Source organism: Propithecus coquereli, unplaced genomic scaffold (assembly GCF_000956105.1).
Source record: "Propithecus coquereli isolate 6110/MARCELLA unplaced genomic scaffold, Pcoq_1.0 Scaffold138, whole genome shotgun sequence".
NCBI lineage: Eukaryota > Metazoa > Chordata > Mammalia > Primates > Indriidae > Propithecus > Propithecus coquereli.
This window is the reverse complement of record NW_012138080.1, coordinates 5,854,218-5,869,960: the sequence shown is the minus strand read 5'-3', so window position 1 is coordinate 5,869,960 and position 15,743 is coordinate 5,854,218. Positions and strand designations below refer to the sequence as shown.

At 36.7% G+C, this 15,743-nt stretch overlaps 1 protein-coding gene across 4 annotated transcripts in view; it reads right to left on the bottom strand.

The window, feature by feature from the left end:
• UGP2 (UDP-glucose pyrophosphorylase 2) overlaps nt 1–15,743 on the bottom strand; it is a 52,488-nt gene that overhangs the window by 25,895 nt on the left and 10,850 nt on the right. For 3 of the 4 annotated variants that reach the window (XM_012639204.1, XM_012639203.1, XM_012639205.1), the window contains exons 2-3: nt 10,570–10,697; nt 9,611–9,718 (exon numbers count right to left, since the gene is read on the bottom strand). In XM_012639204.1, the coding sequence (XP_012494658.1) occupies nt 9,611–9,718; nt 10,570–10,683 (222 nt within the window). In that variant the 5' untranslated portion in view covers nt 10,684–10,697. Of the gene's footprint in view, nt 1–9,610; nt 9,719–10,569; nt 10,698–12,679; nt 12,701–15,743 lie in introns of those variants that run through there. The other variant, XM_012639206.1, reaches the window with a different exon arrangement.

Sequence of the window (15,743 nt, the reverse complement as noted above, 5' to 3'; positions counted from 1 at the left end):
TCTCAAAAAAAAAAAAAAAGTAGACCCGAGCATTGAAAAAGAATGGAGAACACCAGTTAATCTCTCTAGGTAGAAGCCAGTTAGTAAAGTGTCTTCTGAACCACCCTCACAGCTATTACCTCCATTGGACAATAAACATACCTTTGTGCAAACATGTCAATAAAGCCAAAGTTCAGAACTGGTTTGTTATTGCATGCCTGTGTTATTGATTCCTTTAGCCACCCTTTCCAGCTCAACAGCCTCTTGTGTTTACCCCATTCATTTTCCATGCACGTCATTACGTAGGAAAGGTTGGGAAGCATGGTACGAAATTGTAAGCTCTTTAAGGCCAGTGACGGTCTTTATTTTTGAAGTCCCAATAATTAAAACAGTGAGTATTTGCTAGATTGGTAGAATAAAAGTAAAGAGTAAAGGAAACTTCCATAGCCTCACATAGTGACTACAGATAAACCAGAAAGAAAGACCTCAGCCAGGGAGATGTGACTGTTGAGGGTAAGCCTGGGCCAGGAGAGCAGTGACAGGAAATTAAGTTTTAAAATTATCTTATTTATTTATGCATTTATGTTTTATTTGTCCCACTAGCACGAAGCTCTATTGAGTGTTGGGCCACTGTCTATCTTGTTCACTTGTATCTCAGTGCCTAGATAAATGCCTACTACATAGTAGTTATTCCATAAATACTTGTTAAATGTGTTGCTGGAAGAACTTCAAAGAGAAGTAAGGGCCCTAAGGGAAGGAGTGGTGCCTACTCAACAGCTCTATTCAAGGAAAGATGGAGAAACAGTGAAGGCCATGCTTTAAAGACTTCCGAGTTCCTTTCACACATTGATGACAACCGGTGCTTGCTCTATACTATCTTAGAGGTAAAGAATTTGGGCTCAGGTAGATGTGGGCCTAAATTGCGGTTTACTAAGGAAACTTATGTGGATAACTCAATCCCTCTCAGCCTCCACTGTGTCTTCCTTTGTGAAACAGGAATAGCAAGCTTCTAGAGTTATGTGAGAATCATGTAAGGAAATACATGTAAAGCGCTGAGAACAATGGGTGGCACATTAGTGCTCAATAAATGTTTGCTACCATTGTTATTATTACTGTTGTTGAAGGAAAATAAAGTATGCCACATTCTGTGCACTAGAGGCAAAGATAGGGCTGTATTCCTTGAAGAGGAATTTTTATTGTTACTAAAGGATACCAAAGAACCAGGTCTTGGGAGACTGACTTCCTACCTGGTTCATATAAGGGCTCCTCCTCTTTAGGCAATTTACTCTGAACTTCAGCTTCCTCTTTTGTAATATGAACATAATAGTGCCTATCTTCCAGGTCTGTTGTGAATATTAAATGAGATCACAAATATAAAGGATTCAGTACAATGCCTGATAGATGAGCACCCATATATTAAAGGACAGGTATGAATGAAGAAAAAGGCAGTATTTTAGAAAGATATGTATCTGCTTAGCTTGTGTGTTGGCAGTAATCAATAACTACAGAACATAGAGCTTTGCATACATAGGTTTTTACAAATTTTTTAAAAATAAAAAATGCTTAAAACTTTGCCTCATTAAAAAACAAAAAAGCCCTTTGAAATGGTGTGTCATGTTCTTTTGAAAGAATAGAATATCTGTTGATGGCTTTAGGACCATTAACAATGAAGATGCCTGTCTTAAGCCCATCTGTAAATAGAAATCTGTGTTTAATGGCCTACTTCTACTTTTTTCCATGTATATTTTCTTTTGGCACTTCCACATTTCTTCTCAGCTATCTTTTATATATTTTCATTTTTGAACGTGGAGGAAAAATTCCATCAGTACTTCAAGTAATTGTCTTGTGCTTCTTTTGACTCAGTAGGAAGTTTTAAAAATGGGATATAGATAACAAAAATTAGCTTGGTTAGCTTTATGACATTTCTAGTTAAAAAATACAGTATATCAGGGCAACAAATGTAACCTAAACATCTGTACCCCCATAACATGCCGAAATAAAAAAAAATAATAAAAAAATACAGTATATCTTTGCAACTTTTCTGTAAATCAAACTACTCTAAAATTAATAATTTAAAAACACATATGTAAATTGCTTCTCACTTATTCAATTCTCATGTGTTAACCTATTTACAGCATTTTGTTTCTTACTCTTGATATTTTTGCCTCTCAAACTCCCATAACTATTGCCCTTCCATTAAAAACTGTAGCAATTTCCAAAAAGCTAAAGATATGTAAAATTATAATACTCTCAACTGTGTACTTTAAACCTGAAAAACTAGAGAAGACAAAAGAACTGGTAGAAAACCAAGATGAGAAAAACAAGAAACAAACAAAAAAACACTGGTTACACATGCCAAATGATCCTACAAAGTAGAAGGTAACTACGAAGAGTGAGTGCCAACTGCTCAATAAATCTTACTGTAAATCTAGAATTTTTGTAGAAATTCCAGGAAGTTCAAAGACTTCTGGGTTTTTTAACTGCAAAAGGCAAAATATATACATATGGTTAAAAAAATTCGAACACTAGAAACAGATATATATTCATTACCCTTCTATAGAAGTCAGCTGAAGTCATAAAATTAGTCAACTTTGTAAGACATTTGGCCCATATCCTTATCAGTTAAGGTGATAGTTTTCAAAGAACATTTCACCAAGTTAGTATAGATTAAAGGACAAAGGTAAATAACCCAGGGAATAGGAAAAAAAATGCTAATGGAAGAAATGGGAGGTCCAAATAGCAACCTGCTTATACCACAACCTGCTTCAGTGACTAGGACTAGCTCTTTACTAAAATCACCTTCTATAATCTCCTATGACAACCCTCCTGTTACCCTACCTGTAGGCAAGAGAGGTTTCAGAATAACTGTATTAATTCTAAATGCCCTAAAAAATAAAACTGAAGCCTCCAACATCATCGTGTTTATACTGCATACTAGCTTTAAACTCTGAGGTATTGAATAGCTGGTGATTAAAGCAGTGTAAAGTACATTGCTAGTTTAATTATATAATTCACATTGTTGGAGCAGCCATGGAGAAATGAAGGAGGGGAAAAGGCCAGAGGCTGTAAAAAGAAAGCTCTATGGAAGGTTAAAGGGCAGGTATGAATGAAGAAAAAGGCAATATTTTAGAAAGATATGTATCTGCTTAGCTTGTGTGTTTTAAGGCAAGACTTGTAAAAAAGAAGCACATTTTAAAGGGGCACAAGGGAACTATTGGGGGGAATGGAAAAGTTCTGTATATTGATTGTGGCGGAAGTTACATGACTGTATTCATCTGCCAAAACGCATAAAAATGTATACTGGGGGGGGGGGTACTCCAAAAGCTATTAAAATCTAAAATGCTAATTAACCTTACAAGGTTTGCTTATCACAACTAAAAGCAAAAACAATAGTAAGCATCTTTAAACCAACTAATTGGATTGACATTTAACAGTGGTGAAAAATCTAAACCAACTGTTTGAGGTTTACAAAGAAGCGTGGGTTTTACATTTTGTTCCCATCTTCCACCATTAATGTCTTTCTTAAATGGAAATTGCAGCTTCTGATGTCTCCCCAGTGCAAACTACCCAGGGAGTAGGGAGGTTCTCAGCCAGTAACAGGAGCCACAGTGGCAGACAAAGAGACTTCAGCATTTGGCTCTCTCAGGGTCTTTCTTCTGGCTCCAGACAAGGAGAAGCAGACACATCCATTAAATGTTCCACCACCAGAGAACACGCTGTATGCTGTAAGTCTATTATTTTTAGACTCCTACTATTCTCAAAGCTTTTTTCTCTTTGACCCTACTGCCATCCGCACAGAAGTCTTGCCTCAAGGTCACCCCAGGAGTCTGCCCTAATGCCAGGAAGTCTTTCCTGAGTCCCGTGACAGTTGGATGCTTCCACAGCATCCTAAAGAGAGCTCATCATATTGTTCTGTAGCTGTAGCTGTTTCTGAACGCACTTCCTCCACAAACACAGGCCCAAAATGCTGAAAAGAGACCAAGACTTGTTTTTGTAGCCCCAGAATCCAGCTAGGGCCTGAGAGAGAGGGGGCACCTGATAAATGTTACTTGAATGAGATTCTAAGACAGTAGTTCTTATAAGCTTTATAGGTCATGAACCACTTTGAGAATCTGATGAAGTCAGGAAATCTACTCTAAAAAAGATGTACATTCATACATAGTTTTACCTATAATTTTAAGAAATCTATGATGGGTCTACAATTCCTACAAAGACCTCCCAAGGTGAGATGCCTGGCATAAACATTCTAGCCTTGGCTATACAATGGGGTGAATGCAGAGTTAGCTGTTCAAATTTCATCTAGAACGAGGAAAATGAATTAGTAATAGATCCCCCAAGGAATTTCAGGGCAGAAAGGAAAAGAGGTAGGCATGAGCCACCCATCCTGTTTTATATAAAAATTCTCCCAGTATCAATCTTGTAGGTTCAGCGTGTCCTTTATTAAATAAAGATAATGAAAATTCCCTCACAGTTGTACTAGAGATGAAAATGTGGACTAGGAGAACCTCACAGACATATTTTTCTCATCTAATTATAAGATATAAGATATATAAAAGATACCTTTTGGGAATATAATAGCAAAATTATCTTTATTAAGTATCACAGGCCCTGTGATACATGAGCTAAGGTGCAAAAAGACTCTCTCTGGGATATGGGTTGGAATGGAGGGAATGGCAATATTCAAAGAGTATACCCACACTATACCCACACTCTGATTTTCCCAAGGATTTTGATTCTGTGGGACTGGACTGTGCCCTACTCTGGAAACAAGAATAGCAGTTACCCAATTTAACAATAATACCTAGAGTCTCTCGAATCAAACATGTAACTGCCATTGAAGTCCCAGGTATTCACCATTACTATTTATTTTTATTTATTTGTTTTTAGAGCCAGGGTCTTGCTACATTGCCCAGGCTGGTCTGGAACTCCTAGACTCAAATGGTCCTTTCCACCTCAGCCTCCCAAGTAGCTGTGACTACAGGAGTGAGCCACCACACCCAGCCAATTTACCATTACTATTTCTAAAGTGAAATTATGGACATGTAATCAGAATGGAATTAAGACTCACAGGCTTGTTGTTTGCTCCTTAATCAGGTCCCCTTTGCTGAAATAAGGGTCCTGTATACAAAGGCATGTGAAGGAAGGTAGTGCTGGGGAGAATTCAAAGACTGTTCAAATTCATCATGGAATCAAAAGGTAGGAAATAAGAGTTTTGGCAATATTGGCTAAATTAATATATTCGATTAGACTGGTATTTCTATACATGGCATTTTAAAACTTTATGTCAAGGAAAAGATGAGACTCTAGTATGTCCTCAAGGCCATTTCCAAAAATGCCACTAATTCCTTTTTGTGGAATATTTTTATGTGGGATCCCATTTTATCTCTACATACACACAAAACAAGTCTCTAACGGCTTTACCATTACCTGACTGCAGTTGGGAAATCTTCACATGCTCAGAGCAAACCAACCTGTGTCGTATTATGTCAGATCCTTGGCCAAACTGCCTCCAGTGAGTCTTTCAAAAAAATGTGCAAAGTTTAGATGCAGAGTGTAATGCAGTACGCCTTCTGAAAAAAACTGCTGTGTATGTGTACTCTGCACACATACGCTGTAACTTGCTCAGAATTTTTGATAATTTAAATACACAGATTTTAATGTTTTCATATTAATAAACTAAAAGAAAATCTCTTTTATAGAATAAAATAAAAAAATCTGTTGGTGCTAAATATCACACTGATGCATGACATTCTCTTCATGCCAATTCTCTACCCTATGAGCCTATATAACTCCTCCCCATTCACAAATAATACCCTCACCCTTTTGATCCTATCTAAATGAAAAAGACTTCTACTTCTTTAGAGAGTACTTTTCACAGAAATAAGAAAGCATCATCACCAGAGGTCAATGCCAGGCAGATGAAAACAGGTTTTAAGTCAGGGCTCAGAAGAACACTTTAGCCCCAGTACCTTCTTGAGCAGGCTCTGTACTTTCTCCTATCTTTGATCTATTTCCCATCCTTCTGCATCCCCGACACGTAAGCTTGGCCAGAACCAAGACACTCTCATAGCCTTGCTAGGAAACAATCAAAGGGTCAAATGAAGCTGCATATGCTGGCTCATCCTTTCTTGCTCTAATCTAAAAATTAACCTTAATAATACATTAAGACTTCCTCTTATTTATGTAGCTAAATATCAAGATAATCTTGACAATAACATTCAGTTAACATTCATAAAGATGGGACAGAGCATTATCCATAATTCCATAAATTGGGTTCTTCTTAGCCATAATTCAATAAAACATGGACTCCAGAGACTTTTCAAAAAACATCTATGTGCTCATTTAGAGCTAAAATGAAGTATTTGACACAGTAGAAAAGAGTAAAACTTGACAACATAAAACTTCAATGCCTATCTATAAGTTATGTCCTACAATCTAATATTTAGAAAAAGCTATTTTTATCTAAAAAGTGGTAATCTAAATTGACAAAGGCATTTGAGGTCAGTTTTCTGGGGGCGAAAGAAGTAAAGAAAGCTACTGAAGATCTTCTGAAAATAAATACACTAAAATGGGATCAGCAAATGGACCAGATAGTCAATATTTTAGGTTTCACAGGCTAGACTGTCTCCATTGTAATTCTTCAACTCTGTCATTGTAGCAAAACAGCATCTATAGACAATATGTAAATGATGAAGTATGGCTGTGTTCCAATAAAACTTTATTTACAAACCAGGTGGCTGACTCTCGTAATCTGCCAACCTATGTACAAAAATATAGATCCTCTGTTATGACAATGTTTATGTGTACACCTTTGATACGAGGCTGACACTATAAATAGCTATTCTTCCACAATAACCTCTTTTTGGTTAGGAAGATAAAATATCACCTACGTTTTTTAAAAAGACCTATGTTCACTAAATAAAATTACATTTTAAAGGGAAAATTGATCTCCCTATAATCTTTAAGACCTGAGAAAGAAAACCTGTCCTGTGAGGGGAGTGAAGGGAGAGAGGAAGCTAGAGAGAGATGTGCAAGGGAAGCAAGATAAATAAACATTAACCCATGCCTTGTATTTTCAAAACTATTTGTAAAAGCTGGTAACATACAGACTATATATAAGACACATTTGTGCCCTCAAGAAGCTCATGACATAGGTAAACAGCAAACTTATTTTTTGCCTCTGTATTCCAAAACTTTTAACATTAAGGGCATAGGGAATTATAAGCACATTTAAAAAAAATGCTAAAAACCTAGGCTTCAAAATAATGACATTGTTACTGAAGATGTACATTTTTATAAGCAGAAAGAGAAAAGATTCATAAGATATTACATCCAGAATTTACTTTATATTTCTACTCTTTCTTCTACATCAATTCTGCACTATGGCTCACTACATAGGCACAGTCTCCTGAAAGGATTTATCAGAACCTTATTGGGGATGGGGAAGGGGTAGTACTGAACAAGAGAAATCCCGAGGTCATTGTGAGCCCTCTGCTCCTTCCTTCCCCATTGTCTAATCCCCACTTCAAGGATCCCTACTGTATATCATGATCTCTCAAAATACACAAAGATTTCTCCACTGGCAAAGCAAAACCTTGAACTTTAAAATATACTGAAAGTAACAAATCTGTGTGTCTTCCTTCAAGGTGGGCTCTATCTTTAAAAAGTTAAGTCTATTTAAGAGAAAAAAATTTCCAGGCCTGCAAACAAGAATTAAGAAGAAAAAACACACCTTTATACCCAGGTCCGTAACTAATTAGATAAATGAGGTTACTTCAATTAGGAATAATTCCTAAGCAAAAATTGTAAGTATTTCAAGGGGGAAAATAAACAGTGCCTGACTGTATTATATTATAATTTTAGGCCTGCTCCCAAACATTTTTAAAAATCTGACTGAATTTATATCTAACTCCTTTTTTAAACAACATTACTATCCAGAAGAATTCTATAATTCTTTTTTGAGAGAAAATATTATTAATTCTACTAAGAGCAGAAAAATAAATCACAATTCATTCACTAGGGCTGAAGAAATCAAAGACCAAAAAGTAGACCCTAAAACAAATGCATATAATAATTATCAAGCTTTACTGGCAAGAGAAATTTTAACTTCAACATAAAAAAATGAGAGACTCCTCAAGGTGAATAGTTAGGTAGGATTTTTATTTTTTTAGTTTATTTTAATTTTTATGACAAGCATGTAATTTGTATTTTTTTTAAAGTTTAAGAACTGAAAGATATTTTCCACACATAGGAATAAAAACACTCCTAACTGGGAACTACATTTAATACTTTCTCATTAGGGAAAAATAAGAGAGACTCTATCAGCTTAAGCGGCCATAGATGGTATACAAATGAATGAGTGAAGCTGTGTTCCAATAAAACTTTACAAACATAGGCAGTCTTCAGGCAGTAGTTTTCCAAGCCCCTGTTCTAAACAGCCTAGTTTTAAAATCAGTATTAGTCATTTGTGGTATTGGGTTGTCGAAAGAAAAAAAAGAATAAAAGCAATATTAGATTATGTAAGATTATAAACACATAAAATATAAACTATCTACATATAATTATTCTACTCTATCAAGTCTTTTCTACTTGCAGTGAAAAGTGCCAAAAGCAGCAAAGGTTGAAAGAGCTGATAGAAAAGGCAAGGTCAAATGTGTTAACAAAATCTGTTCCTTAAACAATCACTTCACTTATGTCATCCATTCAACAAATATTTGCTTAGGACACATGGCCTCTGGCCTCAAGACTTAGTACAGAAGACAACACATTCGCAAACACCTACTACTAATTAGGCTGGCTAAGTGCCATATGATGGCAGAAATGACCACTAACGTCAGCAAAATGCTTCACAGTTTAACCTAGTTCCACATCTATTATCTTAATAAAGCCTCATAACAACCCTGTGTAGTACGTAAAGCACTTGGTATTATTCTCATTTTACACACACCTCATAAGCAGCAGAGCTAGGATTTGAACCTCCAACACCATGACTATATACCTTCTCAGTGAAGCTTTCTGCTAGGGGCCAAAGACAGAGGTACAGGCATTTGAATTAAGCCTCCAAGAATAAGCAGAATTTTAATAGATGAGACCATAGCATTCCAAGAAAAGAACACATACAGAAGTCCAGGAGCAGAGGAATACAACATGTGTAAAGACAATGCTAGGTTGGTTCACGTAATGCAGACTGGAGGAAAATAAGGCTATAAAAATGGGTTTAAAGCATGGGGAGAGCCTTAAGATCTGACTAGGAGTCTATCCATTGCCTTAGGGGCAATGAGAAATTAAATGGTTTGGGAGAGAGAAGGAAGAAACAAAGTAAATGAAGCTCTTACACTATGTTTAGTACTTTGCAAAACAATCATCTCATATACAGGGATGTTAAGTTACAAGGTAGTGCTACAGGAAGATTAGACTTTGAGAGGTCTTCAGCAGAACTCTGAAAGGCCTAAAAGAAGAGAAAGCAGTCAAAGGCTATCTCTGCAGTTTCAGCTTGAGGGGTCGGAGAATGCCAAAGCAATTCCTACCTGTGTCTGACATGATATACAGGTCACCTACACTACCAAACGCCCAAAGTTAAACCAATATCTGAAATTATCTTAAATTTTGCTACATTTTATCTAAAACTTACCGAATCTTCTGGAGGTCTCTGGATTTTTCCCCAATCCACAGAAGGCCCCTTTTCTTGCAAAAATCTATGAAATAGCTTCCGAAATCCATCAAGGTCTTTTTTAGTATGCTATGAAAATAGAAGTCATTGTTATAACCAGCAGAATGCTTAATATTTAATAAAAGCATAAAAACAGTCACAAACTATACTTTTAAAATACCTTTAAATGAAATCCTTACACTTTTAGAACATGGAGTAGAGCAGAGACTTTTTCACACCCTAATTTAAAATTAAAGAGGAAGAAAAGCTAATAGGAACTGCATTTAAAGGACTAAAAGCAAGTAATCCTCCCCACAAGTATCATACAATCTGAACACCATTTGGTGCACAGGAATTCCAACTGGTTCTTTACATTTATTCACCAATATTCTTCTCTACTTCTAAGGGAAAATTAATCTTCACCAAAAGCATAAAAAGGAATAAAACACAGCTAACCTCAAAACAGTAAGTACAAATTGAAATTTGAAAATGAAAAGGATAATCTGTTGATTCGTAAGTGAAAATGTAAACACCTCCCAATTCTGGGAAACTTCTATTATTGTTGTCAAAACAATATGGTTCTGTTAGAATTGGCTCTTTGGAAAAGGCACGCAGGATACATGGTTGGTAAGCTAACTTCTCACGATTCCAACTGAACACAGGTATCCATTTCTCCATCCACTCAATGATATCAAAACACAAAACAAATAAAGTATAATTTTGTTTTGATTCTTTCAGTGACTTCGGAAACTTCTTAGACTTAAAAAGACTTAGTTTTACAATGGGTAAATTTTAAAAGTTCTTAATTGTTGACCAATTCTAATTTTTTGTTTTCAACATTATCATATGTCTTGTGCTTATTTGAGGCTGGACGATCATCATCCTTGGCAGCAACTCAGCATGTAGACAGATGAAGCAAAGAAACACTGTAGAGTCCTTACCTCAAACTCATGTGATGGTGCTGTGGTGAGTATTTTCTCTAGTTCCTTCTTCACAGATAATTCTAGCTCTTGTCGAATGACTTCTTGAAACTGAGAAGCGCCATCTTGAGACATCGCTTTGCTAAGATCTTAAAATAAAAATAAAAAACCACCAGTTGAAAACTCAGCCATTCAAACAGCTAGTAAGCTGTAACTGATCTATTTCTGGTGTTCTAGTCAATGAAAAGGACTCAATCCTACGGTCCCACCATCCTCTGGCAGGATTTCAGCAGTATCAACTAGTTAGGACTGTATAATAGTATGGGCTCAAATTTGACTGTTTGGTACATCTATTTGCTTTACAGGTATATCTGGGACACAAATTAAATACATTGGTGTAGGTGGGGCAGGTGAAGTAAAAGGATTAATCTTCATTTGAGCATAGACTTCTCTTTTTACTAATGTTTCCCTACTAGCCATCAAAATTGGAGAATGATGTTTACAAGGGCATTTATGGAACTGTTGCCTTATAAGAGAACTGAAGGGGTCTGGCAATTTCGCAGAAGCAAAAGCTTCCCCCCTCCTCTTCTCCAGGCCATATGAAAAATTTAAGGAATCCTTTCCATTTTAGAAGGGGAGCCACTCCCATTTCATAATCTCTACTCAAGAGAATATACCTTGAGAGGCACTGGCAATTCCAAGGTGCCTCTACTTCCCTGCATCAACATTTCACTGTAAAAGGAGAAGGGCACAGGGCTGCCTGCCCTCTTCCAGTCCCCAATTTCACCCAAGACTCTTCACTGCTTATCTGTGTCAGACTAGACCTTCAGGGCTTTTGGCATGACTGAGCACCTCTGTGACAGATGGATCTCACTAAGGTGACAGAAATGCCCGTTAGATGAATACAAACAAAAATAGAAAAATATACCGAAAGAAACACCCAGGCCTAAATACCCTGGAAGAAAAATACCAACATAGGTTGTTTTACACACATCACTATCTAGACAGTAATCATCCTGTTTACTTCTCATAAATTAGGGACAATCAGATTATATTGTCCACCCCTCCCCTTTTATCCTCAGTATCTAATTTGATCTTATTTTATAAATGTTTACAAACAATTTGTTTGATAACTAGTGATTTCTACAAATGCTTCTTAATTTAGCAGAATCATATTTCAATCAGGCTAAAAACTCTGTTGCCTTATATGCTTCCACACACTACAAATTCTTTCATTTATTATTTGGACAGGAGAAGGAAACATTTATATAGACAGACTTAAAGCCAATATAATCAATATTTTAAAGATACTTTTTTGAAAACAGTAATCAGGAAACTATGTAACTCCTGGGGTAATTTACTTAAGGCAGACAGCCTCTGTCTCCCGCAAATATATAAAAATGTTAACAAATGAGATATTTAACACAACTCTTCAAAAATCTTTTTATACATACTTTCCATCACATAAAATCCATGAGAAAAAAAATCCAAGAAAATTTGGTGAAATTCAACCCTGAAATAACTGTTTTCTCACTGCATTCTTTTCATAGGCATAAACTACAACACAATTAAGTTTATATTCTCCAGTGAAACTACCGAAGTGACCCAAGACTGTGGTTCATAAATAACTTCTCTGTCAGCCAAGAAGCTACATACATCATGTGTATTATGTAAACAACCTAAAGATATGTTTTGACTAGTAAGTAGCAATTTGATTATAATCTGTAAAAACCCATGACAATAGATGAGCACATTTGCATAAACTATGGCAGGTAATTAAAAGCTACCACAAAAGGGTCTAAATTAGAGTTAAAGTGACATCATCCATGCATGTTCATCCCTTGGCATACTTAGTTGTAATTTAAAATTTGTCCCAGGGTAAGTCTCCCACCCTGACTCCTCATCTGTACTTGGGATGCCTCTTCCCCAAACTTTAAGCCAATTCTCATATTAACGTTTAGGAAATAATTTGGAAGAAGAATCTACTAAATATAGAGGAAGAAAAACCTCTATATTAAAGAACCCAGGAATTGTTTGATTCTATGTCACATATCAATTAAAATAGATCAAGAAGTAACTACATAATGATTTTCAAATAAGTTTTTTGTTAAACTCAAAGACGTCTACAGACTTGCTGCTTTGTTGCTGAAGTTAGATCCTGAAGGCCAGCATTCATAGTCACATTCCTAAAAAATAGTGATGGAAACATTTAACTTATACTCTGGGCAAAAGCCAAAATGAAATAAAACTAAATGTAACTGCAAAGTTTAAAAATAACTAAAGTAGCTGTTTGAAATTTGTCTAAATGAGAACAGTTAAAAAACAAAACAAAACACTTTAGAAGCTCCCTCTGCAGAGCAGTACCCTATCAATTTACATGATTTAAGGTCAAGACATGCAAAACCCGTGTCACTATCCTCCCAACCAAGCCAAGCAAAGAAAAGCTGGCAGAAAGACTCACATTTAATACTATAAGTGATCTCTGTCAACTTGGCACAACCTCCAGACAGATTTAAAAAATATCTCAGACACAGATTCAAACTTAAATTGTGAGAAACCTCCCTAACCTTTACTTCTCCTGTTTATTTGATACAGGACCAATGCACATGAAGAACAATTTGTATTCTTTCTACCCTTTTTACAAACATGATCTGCTTAAAAAACAAAAGAACATCACAAAGAGCTCTGTCACCCCTGTTCTACTGCTGTTCCATTCCCCCTCCCCTGGGCAAAGTGCTACGATGAAGTTCTGTTTTTAGTGATTAAAGAATAAGGAAGGGCTTTTAAGGAACAAAGAATATTCAAGAATAAAGAATAAGGAAGAGTGCTTAAGCAAAGGAGTAGCTATCTTAAGCACAGGGGCACAGAACAGGAGGCACAGAGTTAGGAACCGTTTCCCTTTGCAGTGACCTCCTGATTCATCCTAAATATTGTAAGAAAGGTCTGAAATTTCTGGTAGGAAAAGAAATACAGACCTTAGAAGCTTTCTTGGATTTAACATTCTCAGGTTACGCTTCTGGCAATGACAGCCATGTTTCTGAAGGAGGGTCAATTAAAGAATCCCCTGAATAATGCAAGATTTCTAACCTCACAAAATGTTTTGTCCCTTTCTACTTCCTCACAATAGAGAATTGATCCTACACAACTTTAGACAGAGAGTGGATTAAGAGTCAAACATTTCATTACCTTAGTCATAAATCAAAACATTTTTATAGATGGGAGGGAGCATTTAATCTACTCATCATTTTACTGATGAGGAAACTGAGGTTGGAAATAGTCAAACAACTTATCGAAGGTCACAGAGCAGACTAATGCTGGAGCCCAGAAGCAAAGCCATTTTCTTCTGAGTCCTATCCCATCACAGTGAGGTGGAAATATCCTGCTCATTTTTCCCCCCTAGTCTGGCCCTCTTTAATCTTTGGCATAAAAATCCCTAAATAGCACTCTCTCCTCCAAAAACATTTCTATCAGAACCTCTTCTTACATCCAATCAACAGACAGGATAACTCCCTACCACATAAAACTGGGCTTACTAGATTTGTAAGTGACTTCATTACACTTCAGTCAATTTCAATTTCGGATAGAACAGGCTGTAACTTTTATTTAGAAGTCCCCACCCCCTTCTCTATTTCCCAATTCTTCCTTGTTCGCAAGAACTAAAATTTCAACATCACAGACTTTATCTGACTGAGCCAAAAAAGAGGGAGAAAGATACTCAATCTGAGAAGTGATTGTTTTTGTTTCTTAATTCAAGTATTTCATTTCGTACATTTCAGCAACTAAGAGGTATAGGTAATACCCTTCCCTGACACAGGCACAAACAACCTTCCTTGACTTTCTGAAGCACAAAGGAAGTTTCAAAATGCACAGGCCACAGAGAGGCCACAGGGAAAACACCAAGAGCAGCAGAGAGGTTGAAGGAGCCAACCCAGGCCACATCCCACCGCTCATAAATTAGATCTGATCAGTCTCATACTTACTTGGAAACCACCCATTGAGAAGTACTCAAAGTCTGAGAATTGGAGAGCTCACTTAATCTTAAACCAGGAAATGACCTGTGATCCAAATATGCATAAAACTCCAAGAATGTAATGGCAGCCGGAAATAATCATGATAAAGCTGAGCAACTATACCTAGTCCATGTATGACTAATTCAAGCTAACTAGCTTCTTCTGGGCCCTCACCGCAGTCCTTTAAACTCAATTATTTGTGAATATTCCGCCTAGAAAATCTCTTATTCTTTGCGTTCCATTACCAGTATTATCCTACATCTTCTCTTACCTCTCTCTCTGACTGTGCCTCAGTTTCTAAAACTGGCTCCTCCATTCTTCTCCTACTCCCTGGGATTCCTAAGATTCTGTCCCCATTTTTTCTCCACTATTCCCTCACCAATTTCCTCAACTGGTAACCCCCAAATACATGCCTCTCATCTTAAACATTTTACCTGAGCTCTTGGCTCACATTCTTATCACCTTCTAGACATTTTGCACCTGGATACCCAGTGGTATATCTCAAACTCAACATGTCCAAAATAAAACTCATCCAAACTATTCTTCTTGCCCGCCCTGCTCCCCATGGCATTAACATTTTCCTAGTCACCAAGGTTGAAACCTCACAGTCACAGTTGGTTCTTCCTTCTTATGTTACATCCAAGCCAATACCAAAACTACTTAATTGAATCACCATAATTCCACTCACTGCTTTCCATTTCCACATTGCTACCTTAATTCCTCCAGCATTTTCACTCTCCTAGTCATGGCAACAGCTTTCTAACTAGTCTGCCCATCGGTGTAATCTGGTAGTGCCAAGCAGAATGGATTGCTCCCCTTAAGCTTCAACTCCTACCGTATCACTTCTCTTCCTCATTTTGTGGGATTCTCATTGCCTATTGAAATAAATACAAATTCCTTATCCAAACATGTCCTAAAAGTCAAGTTGAAGTACTTTTTTGAGTAGCCAAAGCTAATGAAAATGCTAAAGCAGACTGCCTACAGGCTGCAATTTCCTACCCCATTTGAAACATCCAGAATAGTGCTTCTAAAACTTTAATGAGCATACAAATCATTTGGAGGGCTGGTTAAAACACAGATTCCTGGGCAAACTCCCAGAGATTCTGACTCAGTAGGCTCAGGGTAGGTAGAATACGCATTTCTAATAAGCAAACACTGACAGTATTGCTTTGAGTAGTTCGGATA